Below are 15,011 nucleotides of genomic sequence, written 5' to 3'. Positions count from 1 at the left end.
CCAAAACATTAAGCCTTTCTTGCTGGGCAGCTACCTATTATGTTTAACAAGCTTAAAACAAAATGTGTCAGAGATCAAGAGTAAGTTATCTGATATGTCAAGTGCATAAGGTCAAAGGTCCAATTTTATTAGGTCAGAGGTGGTATAAATAAAATCTTATATGTCAAAGAAGAAGGGTCACAGATAAGGTGTATATAACATAAAGACATCACAGATGACAAGTAATAACTTTAAGTAGAACAAGTATGTTTACTATAGTTACCCTCACTGATTAAAAATGAGATGTGTGTATGAGTAAGTATAAAATGACCTTTATATATCATGTAACTCATATGCACACTTGGTTTGAGGAAAAAGGGGCTATTACCAAAAATAACTACATGAATGAAGTGAAAACTTAAAGAAAATGTAATACTTCTAAACTGAAACAGTACACAAAATGAATATCTCAATCAAACCTCAAACCACAACAGCTAAACATCAAACTATGCTTTAGTAGCTGCAAAAGTTATATAATATTATATATTTTTTCTTCCAAAGTAAATGCATGAATTAAATATCCCTTCCTTCTCTTATTTTTCTCAATGAGATAAAAACACGTAAAATTTAAGCAGTGCTGCACAAAATTTTAGAATTTTTTGGTAAATTAAATAGAATATTTAGCTTTTTTATTAAGAGAACTTAGTTACAAATAATTTTTATAAGTGGAAGATTTTCCTTGAATAGACTAATTAAATTCTAATTAATGGGGCTTCCCTAGTGGCTCAGTTTTGAAGAATCCACCTGCCAATGCAGGAGATATGGATTCAATCCATCGCCCGGGGAGATCCCACATGGTGTGGAGCAACTTAGCCCGTGTGCCACAACTAATGAGCCTGTGCTCTACAGTCCAGAAGCTGCACCAAGAGAAGCCACTGCAATGAGAAGCCCGTGCACTGCAATGAAAGGTAGCCCTCGCTCACTGCAACTACAGAAAAGCCCATGCAGCAAAGAAGACCCAGTAGAGCCCCCCCCAAAAAAAAAATTTAATTAACGAAACAATTTAGGATTTTTAAAAAAGTGGAACACACATCCACATGACTCCAGTTATAAACAGCAAAGTTAAGTAGAGAATGGGGACAACCACATGAATGATTCAAGTAAAAAAAAAATTCTATAATACTTAAAATACCCAATTTGAGTAAAAGGTAAAAAATTATCTCGGTAAACTAAATAGATGATTAGTTCCATTTTTTATTTCACCTTTATTAGTTGGCACTTAAAGCAATTCTGTATAACCCTACAGTTGAACTTATTTCAATAAGTTTTTCTGAAATGCCTTACTATGCAACAAGCGCTATGTCAAACAAAGGACATACAGAAATTAATCATTTAAAGACTTCCAATTTCAGCCACAGTAAACTGGCTTATACTGGACTAACCTTCCAACTCCAAAAGTTGCAAATAATATACAAAGGATCTACCTGAAGGCATTAAAAACAGCCAACACAGCCAGAACTTGAGACCATGATCCCTAAATAGGAGGGAAGCACAGGAGGTGAGCTCCACATTCACTCTGGATTTTGTCCTAAGTGTTTATGCCAATTTTTGGCACGAGAGAACAGTGAAAGCTGAAAGTGGCAGTCTTACTGAGCTGAGGAGACAGAACTTGGTTTACAGCTGTCAAAATAGTTGGAACTCAAGGGGCAAAAATCCTTAGAAGGAGTGAGTCAAATTAACCATGTGTAATTGACTGTGAAGAAAGCTGATCGCCGAAGAATCGATGCTTTTGAACTGTGGTGTTGGAGAAGACTCTTGAGAGTCCCTTATACTGCAAGGAGATCCAACCAGTCCATTCTAAAGGAGATCAATCCTGGGTGTTCATTGGAAGGACTGATGCTGAAGCTGAAACTCCAATACTTTGGCCACCTCATGCGACGAGTTGACTCACTGGAAAAGACTCTGATGCTGGGAAAGGTTGGGGGCGGGAGGAGAAGGGGATGACCGAGAATGAGATGGCTGGATGGCATCACCGACTCTGTGGACATGAGTTTGAGTGTACTCCGGGAGTTGGTGATGGATAGGGAGGCCTGGTGTGCTGTGATTCATGGGGTCGCGGAAAGTCGGACACGACTGAGCGACTGAACTGAACTGAACTGAATTTCTCCTCAAACACTGGTGATATCAGAAACTTAGAAAACAGCAGCTCTTAGGAATAGCAGTTCCTCCTACCTAGGTAAGATCTATTAAGAACCAACCAAAAGGGACTCCTGGTGGTCCAAACATTGAAGAGTCCAACTTCCAATGCTGGGACATGGCTTCAGCCCCTGTCTGTTGGGGAACTGCTGGGGGCCACCTAGGCCCATGTCACAACTACTCAGCCCATGCACCACATCTAGAGAGCCTGCGCGCTGCAACTACTGAGTCTGTGGGCTCTAGAGCCCACGTGCTGCCACTAGAGAGAAGCCCATGCACAACAGCAAAGGATTCCACGAGCCGATATGAAGACCCAGCCTGCCACAACTGAGACCCAGACACAGCCAAATAAATAAATATATTTTTAAAAACCCACAAAATTACTCCTGCTTCCTGACAGTATCCAATCCAGAGCAAAGTCTCATGTCTTTGAGTACTCTCCGCTATCCAAATCACCTAAGCAAAAACCCAATTCCTATAATAAGTCCGTTCCAACACCTTATTGAGAAACTCTACAACTTCCCATACTGTGCACTTTCTCTTTCTGTAACAAATCAATAAACCCAATTCTACTCAACTGGACACATGCTCCTGAAGGTCTTTGTCTGGAAGGCATTGACAAAAAGCTAAGAAAGAGAATGATCTATAGCTTCACATAAACATTAGGGATCAATCTCACAGACTTAAGGATAAGTTAAAGAAGCCCAAGCACAAAAGGTACATACTGTATGATATCATTTATATGAAATTCAAGAACAGGTAAGACTATCTGATGGTAGTCAGAGACTAGTTAACCTTTGCGGGATGGGGCACGACTGAGGCAGGGGATGAAGGAGCCTTCCAGGATTCAAGAAAAAATTTATGTGCTGACATGAGTGGAACAAATGTAAAAATTTACTGAGTTATATACTTTAAATCTGTGTGTTCTATTAATATATATCATAATTAAAACAAAAAAGTTAAACACATATTTTCACTTTTTAAGTTAAGCACCTACACACAAGTACTGCCCTCACAGAACCATAATAACCTTCCCTGAATATCTTAAGAGATACCTGAAAAACATGAATTTCTCATCTTTGGGTACCTTTAGAAAGTTGCTTAGTACATACAGAACCAACAAATTAAGAGATTAGCAGTATCATCCATATCTCAATAACAGTTGAATTAAAACATTTATAAAAATACTTGTTCAAATCTAAATTCCATGTTAACAGTAATTATAGGTAGATAAATAAAGCATTTCCAAAAATTCCTATGTACTGTATTGATACAAAATTATCAATTTCTATGATTTTTATATTGTTAGCTATTTTTTTAAGAAACATAGAGTATCACTGAACAACTCTTAAATTACTAAAGTATCAAAATATCATAAACCTTTTATTAATCTTTTTCTTTTTTTATTGGAGTATAATTTTTTTTACAATGTTGTGTTAGTTTCTGCTGTACAATGAAGTGAATCAACTATATGTACACATATATCCATCTCCTCCCTCATGAACCTCTGTCCCACCTGACCACCACCCCACCCCTCTAGGTCATCACAGAGCACCAAGTTGAGCTTCCAGTGCTATATAGCACGTTCCCACTAAGCTATCTATTTTACACATGGTAGTGTATATATCCTGGAGAAGGCAATGGCAAGCCACTCCAGTACTCTTGCCTAGAAAATCCCATGGATGGAGGAGCCTGGTAGGCTATAGTCCATGGGGTTGCTAAGGGTCGGACACAACTGAGCGACTTCACTTTCACACATTAGAGAAGGAAATGGCAACCCACTCCAGTGTTCTTGCCTGGAGAATCCCAGGGACAGGGGAGCCTGGTCGGCTTCCATCTATGGGGTCACCCAGAGTCGGACACGACTGAAGTGACTTAGCAGCAGCAGCAGCAGCAGCAGCAGTGTATATATTCATAAACCCATTTATGCATTGAAATTATATAAACAGTATTAAATTCTTATTTATATGTTTCTTATTAATATATATACTAAAATAAAGATATCTCTATACTATATTGTTGTTGTTTAGTTGCTAAGTCATGTACAATTCCTTTGTGACCCCATGGACTATAACCTGCCAGGTTCCTTCTGTCCATGGGATTTTCCAGGCAAGAATACTGGAAAGGGTTGCAATTTTTGTCTCCAGGGAATCTTCCCGACTCAGGTATCAAACCCATGTCTCCTGCATTGGCAGGCAGATTCTTTACCACTGAGCTACCAGGGAAGCCCATACTCTATTGTAGTAGTTACTAAATATAGCTTTAGATAATCACAGAGATACATATGAACATGGATTTATTCATAATAGAAAAGAATATAGAAGGTATTCAATAAATACATATAAATGAACCAAAGTAAACCTTACCACTTCTTCATCTGAAAGTTCACGCCCTTGGATGCTGCTATTTTCTCTCACAGCTTGCTGGTGTTTTTTTCCTTTAATGTGACTAAAAAGATACACCTCTGAAGAGATCTAAAAGCGTAATATAAAAGCAATGTAATGAACATTTAATTATATCTTATTTTAAATATTATACATTCTATCCAGTATACTATATGCAACTTGCAATCGCTCTAGGATTTATATATTAGTCTTAAAAATGTTTTCTTTAGAATACAATTCTAAGATTCCTCTAGAAGACCGATGATAAAAAAGGCATGTCATCAAAGCCAACCTAACAGGATATCACTTCTTCTAAGTAAAAAGGTGCAAGTCTCAGAACTGAAAAATGTTGCTTTACTTTTGTGGTCCTAATATTCCAAAATACTGACCTAGGTATCATTAGGCTAAAATATCATTAGTATCATTAGGCAAACATCCATTTGAGCAGCGACTGCATGCTTTGGCCCTTTGCATTGCTACTCCTAAATGCTGATACTGTTTCTGTACTATCTATACTTACTTTGCATAAAAATCCTTAAAGAAATTCATGGTACTCAGCACATGCCTTGCATGACTTTTAAAACTGGAGAATATATATCCATAGTTTAATAAACTTCAGTAATAAATTGTAATGGCTCATCACAACACTGAGACTGACAACCTACCAGGACATTGCAGAGAGAACACTGCTTCTTTCTTTCATAAGGGGTTAATTTGGGGGCATAATCGGTATTGGCATGTCGTCCACTGCTTAACTCAGCAGCTTTTTCTTTTCTTTGTTCAATCTGTTCCATGTGTCTTCTAATGCTTTCATCATGCTGTAAATGAAATCAAAGTATAAAAATATAGAAATTTATTAATAGAATATCTTAATTCAATATTGGATGCTGATGATAAAGCCCTTTATCATCCCCTACATGCATAGTAACATTTTCTAAAGGGTATTCCATGGAATTACACTGTGGGTTATTAATAAGCATTTTGCAGAAGAGTTTCTGTGGTCAAATAACTTTGGAAAATAGTAAGTTAAAGCTACTTACTGGCTCTAGGCTTGTCACTCTGCACTGATGTAATAAACCTAGCTTCTACTGAGCAACATTTTACACACCTTTTTGACCATAACATACATGAGAAGCACTTCGTGGAACATACTATGGGAAATGCTGCCCACCGTAAAGACCAAGCTTGTCCTCAGCAGAAAAGGCCCATCATGATACAGACTTCTACCCACATCATCTCCAACAACTTCCCAGAAAACAAAAAATAAACAAACCTAAAAACATTATTTTCAGACTTTTGACTTTGTGCTCATATCATTTTACATGGCTGGGTGCCATCCCACCCATCTACCTATTCAACTCATCTTTCTTTCAAGATTAGCTCAGAAATTATCCTCTAAAATTATTTCCCTGACTTCTGAAACCCTTCATGTTAGCTTATGTGTTTTCCTCCTCTGTATTTTCATGACACTCCAATTACCTTTATCCATATATAAATTATCTGCTTAGCATCTGAATCTCAAGTTTCTTGAAACTTAGAACCATGTCTTACTCATTTCTGTATCCCCATGCCTACCACCAGATTCATAAGTATTTGCTGCATTAGATTTAAATCAATGATAAACTTCTAGGACAATACAAACAGTAATATAGGATCCTCTACTCTATGGAATTTACTACTCTTGTGAAACCCCAACATGTAAATAATTATGACATAATATAAAATATCCACACTGCTAGAAACCAATGGCAAAGACTTTCTAGAAAATATCAGCTTATCATCATCTCCCAAGCTATAATTATGCAATTCATAATAACTGAAATAATATTTTAATTTATTTCAAAATTATTACAGGTCTATAAATATTAAAAGTTTAATAGTAATGTCCTCGAGTCATTAATAAGTTACTTAGTAAAACCGAGAAATGCTAAAATTCTTTACATTTTTTCCCTCAATGGCTTTACCTTATTAAAATAATTTGTTTTCAGATAGCTGAGTTGGAAATGATCATAGATAAACCATAAAACTCCAAAAATCAGTAACACAAATTAATCGAATTTTTACATACTTAATTAAAAAGAAAAATATTAATCTCATGCTACATTAAAACAGCTCTAAAATTTCAAAGTAAAATATATAATATTCCTACCTTGAGCTGGATTTTTTTCTGTAGCTCTTCCATAGCTTCTTGTTGAGCAGCTGTGAGTGCTGCCAATCGTTCTTCCCTGTCTCTGTAAAAAGACAGTAAAAATTATAAACTCAATGCTTACAATAACAAATTTCATGAGGTTAAAAAAATACAATTAGGACACATCAGTTCAGTTCAGTTCAGTCGCTCAGTCGTGTCCGACTCTTTAGGTGTATGTATTTTAGAGCTTTTAAAATTATTTTTTCAGAGTGCCTACTAAGTCTTGGCTATATTATTGCACATTAAACACTTGGGAAGCAACAGACATTGTTAGTTATACAAATATTAGGTTGATGAAAAAGTAATTGTAGTTTTGGACTGTCAATTTTAAATAATTACAACTAGGCTCAAACACATCTTTATTAATCAAAATATGAACCATTAAGATCAACACATTTTTGCCAATGAGAAACAAGTTTGTTTATCCTGTAGTGCAAAAATCTGTGCTTTGGGATTCGATGAACTCCTGGAGAGCATTTTCTGCATTCTCTGTTTGTGGAAATGTTAACCCTGCAAAAAGTTGTTGAGATGTTTGAAAAAGTGGCATTCAGTTGAAGAGAGGTCAGGAAATACAGTAGATGAGGCAAAACTTCGTAGCCCAATTCGTTCAACTTTTGAAGCTTTGGTTGTGCGACATGCAGTCAGGTATCATCATGGAGAAGAATTGGGCCCTTTCTGTTGACCAGGGCCAGCTGCAGGCATTACAGTTTTCAGTCATCTCATCAACGTGCTGAGCATACTCCTCAGATGTAATTGTTTCACTGGGATTCAGAAAGCTGTAATGGATCAGACCACCAACAAACCACCAAATAGTGACCATGACCTTTTTCTGGTGCAAGTTTGGCTTTGGGAAGTGCTCTGGAACTTCTTCTCAGTCCAACCACTGAGCTGGTTGTTGCCTATCATCGAATAAAATCCCTTTCATTGCATGTCACAATTTGATCAAGAAATGGTTTGCTGCTGTTGTGCACAATAGGACAAGACGACACTTCTAAACAACATTTTTTTTTTTACTTTTGGTCACCTCATGAGGCACCCACTTATTGAGCTTTTTCACCTTTCCAATTTGCTTCAAATGCCAAATGGTTAATGCTGCATTATTCAGCAACTTCTTGTGTAGCTGTAAGAGGATCAGCTTCAACAATGGCTCTCAATTGGGCACTGTCAACTTCTGGTAGCTGGCCACTATGCTCCTCATCATCTTCAAGGCTCTCATCTCCGTTGCAAAACTTCTTGAACCACCACTGCACTGTACATTTGTTAAGCAGTTTCTGGGACAAATGTGTTGATGTTGCAAGTTGTCTCCACTGCTTTACAATCTATTTTGCACTTGAATGAAAAAATTGCTTGAATTTACTTTTTGTCTAACATCATTTCTATGGTCTAAAACAAATATAAAATAAACAGCAAGTAACAAGTCATTACATTGGAGAAGGAAATGGCAACTGGAGAAGGAAATGGCAACCCACTCCAGTGTTCTTGCCTGGAGAATCCCAGGGACGGGGGAGCCTGGTTGGGCTTCCGTCTATGGGGTCACACAGAGTCGGACACGACTGAAGTGACTTAGCAGCAGCAACAAGTCATTAGCAAAAAGCATAAAGTGAGAAATGTGCATTAAAATGATGTATAACGTAACCACACTTAAGAATGTATTCCAATATCAAAGGGCAAAGTTCAAACAATGCAAAACTGCAGTTACTTTTGCACCAACCTAATAGGTTTCTGGACCCAGAAATGGGTTTAAATACTAGCTCTGGAACTGTGAAAGTGAAAGTCACTCAGTCATGTCCGACTCTTTGTGAACCCATGGACTGTACAATCCATGATAGCTCAGTTGGTGAAGAATCTGCCTACAATGCAGGAGACCCCAGTTTGATTCCTGGGTCAAGAAGATCCACTGGAAAAGGGACTGGCCAGTATTCTGGCCTGGAGAATTCCATGGACTGTGTAGTCCACAGTGTACAAAGGGTCAGACACAACTGAGCAACTTTCACTTTCACTTTTTGGAACTGTAATTTAATTATGGCACATTGAAATATACATTTATCTCTTTTCCTGTATAAAAATCTATAAATTGTGAAAGGGATAGAAAAGGCCAATATTCCCAAAGACAAAGAGAACAGGAGAGGAAACGATCACAAACTGTGAGACGTACAAAGAAGGAAGACCATGCTTAGGAAAAAAGGAGTCAAATGAAGCTTTCTCTGAATGAAGCTTTATGCTGGATTTAGTAGACAAGAACTATAACAGCTATTATAAATATGTTATTAAGAATTAAAAGACAGTATGCCAACCTAAGGAAAAAATATCATGACAATGATTCAACAGATAGAGAATCTCAATAGAGAAAGATTTTTTAAAAAACTTTACAACAAAAGAAACTAGGAATCCTTAAACAAATGGCTGATTCAAGGGGTGCAGCAGGGAAAATATAAGATGAATTTGAAGCATCTTTCAGTGCCAGGAAGTAAGGATATACTCAAAAACCAAAATGATGAAGTATATCTAAGGCAAATGGGGGTCAAATGAAAAAGCTCTCAATGTCCAAAGATGAACCAATTTCAGTAACAAAATAAATGCTATAATATTGGTGTATAAATGACATATTGATATAAAATAGGAATTTAATAAATAGGAGAACAAATATCCTATACAGAAGAAGTGTGCACAATTTATGTAGGAATTCTTCTCTCAAGGAGGTAGAGAATAATTCCCCATCTCTTCAGCTTAGCCGGTGCTTAGTGACTTGATTCCAAGGATGATAGTATATTGGAAACTTTTAAACTATACAGTGGAGAAATCTAACAAAACTACCTTATCCAGGTGATCAAGACTAACAAAATCAGTGAAAACTCAAGGTGATATCATGAACTTTTGACATTTGAAAAATGGTAATTCACATTTACCACTGTGGTTTTCCTCCCCAAAACCATAACCTCAATATAACCATGAGAAAAACATCAGACAAATCCTAATTGAAGAAAAGGCTACAAAATACCTGACCACTATTCAGAACTGTCAAGGTCATCAAAACCATGGAAAGCCTGAGAAACTGCTACAACTCAGAAGAACCTGAAGAGAAATGACAATTAAATACCTGAAGAAATAGTGGCCAAATACTTTCAAACTTTGATGAAAACACTAATGTATACAGTAGGATAATTATGAAGAAAAACAATCTAGACAAATCATAATTAAACTGGTGAAAAACAAAAAAGAAACTGAAAACAAAATAAAACAAAAAAACCCTCACCATATACAGTGGCAAAACAGTATAATTAACAGCCGAATTTTCATCAAAAACAACAAAAGTAAGAATATTCAAAGTACTGAAGGATTTAGCCAGTGCAATATGGCAATAAAAAAGAAATTCAAGGCATCCATATTACAAAGCAAGAAGTAAAGCAAGGGTTATTTGCAGATGACATGAACCTTTATGAAAATGTCCTAAAGAACAACAACAGCAAAAAAGAAAACACTAACAGGAAAATACTCATAGGAAAGTTGGGCAAGATCACTAAAAAACTGTAAAATAAGATAAATAAAAAATTGCATTTCTATACAATAGCAAAAATACTATCAAAAGTGAAATTAAGAAAATAATTCCATTTTCAATGACCTCTTAAGCGTACTTAGTAAATTTAAGAAATGAACTAAATTTAAGAAATGAATTAAATGAATTACAAGATCTATTTTCTAAAAACTACAAAATATCGTTGAGAGAAATTAAAGCAGATACAGAGACACACACCATATTCATATATCATGATACACAATATTATAAACGTGGCAATTCTCCCCACAACAATCTAGATTCAAGGCAGTTGCTATAAAAAACCTTGGAAGCTTTTTATTTTTAAGAAAATGGTGAACATATCCTAAAAAATTATTTGGAAAGCAATTCTGAAAGAGGACAACAACACTGGAGTACTTATATTACTTGTTTTCAAAAGTTACTATAAAGTTACAGTAGTTAAAACAGTGTGATGCTAAAGTAAGAAGAGACATCAAAAGAAAAGGCTATCAAAAGAAAAGGACAGAGTCCAGAAATAAATTGTCACGTCTATGATTAAATTGATCATGAACAGGTAGCAAGGCAGTTCAATGGTTAAAAGCTAGACTCTTCAACAAATGGTGCTATGATAAATGCGAATCATATGCAAATGAATAAATTTAGGTTTTTCTTTTCATACTGTATCTAAGTTACCTTAAAAGGATATAAAACCTAAATGTGTATCAAACTGAAAAACCATAACATTTTGAAGAATATCTTATGACATGGGATATTAAAAAATTTCATAAACAGATCAAAAAGCACAAATCAATTTGGCCAATTAAATGCTTTGTCTCTGGTCTTTGAATCTTTTTTAAATTAATTAATTAATTTTAATTGGAGGATAATTTCTTTACAATATTGCGGTGGTCTTTGTCATACATTGACATGAATCACCCATGGGTGCACGTGTCTTCCTATCCTGAAACCCCACTCCCCACCCACCCCATCCCTCTGGGTTGTCCCAAAGCACCAGCTCTGAGTGTCCTGGTCTTTGAATCTTAAACAAGACATTTTAAAAAGTAGGAATGGCTAAGTGTCACTTATTATAATGAGAAAGACAACATACTAACTGGATTACTTCCATCAAAGGACCACTGCTGTAGCTCCTGTGATCTAGCCTTATGATGTCTGACCAAGTCCAAACCTGGTCCTCTTAACTTCCTGTCACTTTTCATCCCAACACTGAAGTTCAGTTCAGTCGCTCAGTCGTGTCCGACTCTCCGCGACCGTATCAAATTCTATTTCTTACAATTGAAAATATCTTGAAACATCAAGTTTCTCATCCAACAGAAATGTTCAAAAGGTTTCCAGTTTAAGTAGAGTGTCTTAATTCCTAGAAATCAAAATTCAGTAAAACATTTCTGTATATGTGACTATTTCTAAAAAACCTACATGATAGTAAATAGCTTCGAAATACCATCTGAATATGCACTCACTCCAAAATGTTCATCAGGACCAAAAATTGAGATAGCACAGGAAGTACCTAGCTCTTTCCCGGGCTGCATCTTCACGGGCTTTTTCCTTTTCTTGCCTCTGTTGTTCAATTCGGGCTTCTTGTTCTTTCCTCTTCATTAACAATTCTTCTACACGGGCCTGCCGTTCTGCTTCTAGAGCTCTCTTACGTTCCTAGTATCAGAAATGTTTTAAAAGATGTTAGAATTATATGTAAGATGAAGATGATTAAAGGTGATACAGCTTGGACATAGACTTATATATTCAAGACAGACAAATACCTGACTTGTCATTATGTTTCTCAGAATTTAAACAAAAATCAAGTATCAATAATATCTGGCTTTCACATGTCATTTATTAGTGCTACAAATAATTATAAGAATAAATGCTATTTTTAGCACTGAAACATGTTTATTACCATATGTAAAATAGATGTCCAGTCCAAGTACGATGCATGAAGCAGATGACTCAAAGTTAGTGCTCTGAGACCACCCAGAGGGATGGGATGGGGATGGAGGTGGGGGGGTTCAGGATTTGGGGACACATGTGCATCCATGGCTGATTCATGTCAGTGTATGGCAAAAACCATCACAATATTATAATTATCCTCCAATTAAATTAATAAAAAAATAAAGAATAAATGCTATTTTAGTAGATATTATGTTATTTATATTCTGTGAGAATCTGATAAATATTTTGTTTAATCACTTCTAAACCCTTGTGTTTAGATGGTTGTAGACATAACAGAATATGATGAAGAAAGCATAATTAACAGGATTTATTTCTGAACTAAGCTTTCTTCTTAACTGAAGGAAAGCTTGTAGCCGGGCTTCCCAGGTGGCTCAGTGGTAAAGAATCTGCCTGCCAAGGTAGAAGCCACAGGAGATACAGGTTTAATCCCTGGGTGGGGAAGATCCCCTGGAGGAGGGAATGACAACCCACTCTAGTATTCTTGTGGGGATATTCCAATAGACAGAGAAGCCTGATGGGTTACAGTCCATGGGGTTGCAAAGAGTCAGACAGACTGAGCAATGGAACACACACACACACACATACACACACACAGGCACAAGTTTGTGGCCAGGAGAAAGAGGCATTATAATATAGCATAGTGGATAAGAGAGCGGATACTGCATTAGATTCTTTGTTTCCTGATTCCATTATTTACTATCCAGTGATTCTGGTCTAGTTACATAATATATGTGAATTAGTTTTCTAGAAGACAAAAAATAACAATAGTACTTTTAAGGATACTGTAAAGAATGTATGAGTTAATACATGAAAAGCACTTACCACAGGGGTTGGCATATACTAAATTCCCAGTACTTATTTATTATAATCATTATTAAGGTAGAAGATACTTCATTGAAACACTGTGATATACTTTCTGTATATATTTTTGCCTACTAGGAGTAGGCAAAATTTTCACCATATTACTAGATATACCGATGTATTTGTTTCAATTCATCCCCATTCTCTAGGTATCTTACACAACATCTCCCTGGCCGCAACTCTTTATGATAAACAGAACACACTGATCTAGGCTCTAGTAACTACTACTTATATCACTTTGAGCAAGTCATTTTACCTTAAAGAGACACACCATTTGTTGTGAGATGTAAATTATTAATATAAGTAAGTACTTAGCAAAGTGTTTAGTAGCTAGTAAAGTGTTCAGTAAATGACTGCAGATAAAGAAGCGTCTGTCTCAAGAATACTGAGGAGAGAAGTAAATATTTCTAATAATTAACTAAAATCACAGTGGTAACTTTATCTCCACAAGAAGTTAAAAACTTTTTTAAAGTAGTACCACCAAAGGGTACCTAATTCTTTTCTTTCTTTTTTCTTTTTGGAGAGGGGACTGGGAGCTAGAGGAAATGTACTGATTTCAGAAGAGTATATCTGACAGACTGCAGACTGTTAAAGGTATCCAAATAGATTTTAAACAGTCATTACTTTCTGAAATACTATTCATGGATTAGTGTTACAGCTACCTCTCACTACTAAGTATAATATGTAGCAACTTGTTTAGCTATTTATTATCTGAAAAACTGAAGAGTAAAAACAATCAAGTCCAGTAAAGAAAATTTTCTCCAATAAAAAACAAAAATGAAAGCTTTCTCTTAACCTCAAATTTACCTGAAGTTTTTTTAAGAAAAATCTGCAGTATATCTGAAAACATAACTGCCACACTAAAATGTAAAAAGATAAAGCTTAAGTATAATTAAGCCAGAACTTTTCATTTCACATTTTATAAAAACAAAATCTTATGGAATATAGTTTTAAAAATTATAAGTTGGTCTTACAAATTAAATATACTAATATTATATAAAACAGTTACTTTATGTGTATATGCAATGTAACTTAGTTGCATGTGTAAATATTAATACAATGTCTACTTGTTGAATGTTTTTATGGATATAAGAAATACTCCAACATTGTACTAACAGAAATAATTGAATTTCAAAAAAAATCCAATCCTCTAATTTCTGTTTTTAATAAGTAGAGAAGAAAATTGGTAATTGTATAACCAATGAGTAAAACTAGTAAATTCAGCTAGTATTTTCCTTTCTAAAATATAAGTTTCCTAAAGACAGGAAACTCTGCACTCCATAAAAGCATCTTATACAGAGCAGGAGTTTGATAAATACCTATTAAACAAATGAAGCATAAGTTTTAAAATAATATTCATCATAAATCTGTAAGCTTACAAATATAAAGTATAAATCTACAGCAACTGAACTGGAAAGACATCTACTTCTCAAGCCTTCTGAAACCTCTCAGACTCCCATGTACTTTGTTTCACAGTCAAGGATATGTTTATGGTGGCCAAAGAACGGATTTTGTAACCCTGCCCTGTCTGCAAATCAAAAGATTATGGCAAGAGGACAAGACAGACTATCTAAGGAAACTGGGCTTAAAATTAATCTATCAATAATTTATATAACAAAAATGGCAAATTAAGAATATACAATGGTAGCATTAACTTAGTATTTCACTTGCAAAAGAAACAAGAATCACAATTGCCTTTAACAATTAATTTTGGGAATTTTTCAAGAGTAAAATTAAAGCAGATGGGGGCCTCTCTAAATTCTTCACTGAGTTAGTATCTTACTATTACTGTATTTTTATGTTTGGCTTTAGTGCCTAGCACATCTAGTAATGATTATACATTTAAATTTTTTAACTGTATATATATATATGTACATATATGTATATAAAACCAATAAAATTTCCACTATCAGTATATAGATTG

The 15,011-nt window shown here is 35.3% G+C and overlaps 1 protein-coding gene across 4 annotated transcripts in view; it reads right to left on the bottom strand.

Moving 5' to 3' along the window:
• The window catches only part of SCAPER (S-phase cyclin A associated protein in the ER), a 420,138-nt gene that overhangs the window by 263,025 nt on the left and 142,102 nt on the right, over positions 1-15,011 (bottom strand). For all 4 annotated transcript variants that reach the window (XM_055418057.2, XM_055418061.2, XM_055418059.2 and 1 more), the window contains exons 17-20: positions 11,787-11,929; positions 6,709-6,790; positions 5,225-5,377; positions 4,542-4,649 (exon numbers count right to left, since the gene is read on the bottom strand). In XM_055418057.2, coding sequence (XP_055274032.1) covers positions 4,542-4,649; positions 5,225-5,377; positions 6,709-6,790; positions 11,787-11,929 — 486 coding nt within the window. The remainder of the gene's footprint in view (positions 1-4,541; positions 4,650-5,224; positions 5,378-6,708; positions 6,791-11,786; positions 11,930-15,011) is intronic.

The sequence above is a fragment of the Moschus berezovskii genome, chromosome 21 (genome assembly GCF_049115385.1).
Source record: "Moschus berezovskii isolate FMDL1 chromosome 21, NW_MosBer_1.0, whole genome shotgun sequence".
In the NCBI taxonomy this organism is placed as follows: Eukaryota; Metazoa; Chordata; class Mammalia; order Artiodactyla; family Moschidae; genus Moschus; species Moschus berezovskii.
Note: the sequence above shows the minus strand (reverse complement) of the source record. Positions and strands in the feature narration are given on the sequence as shown.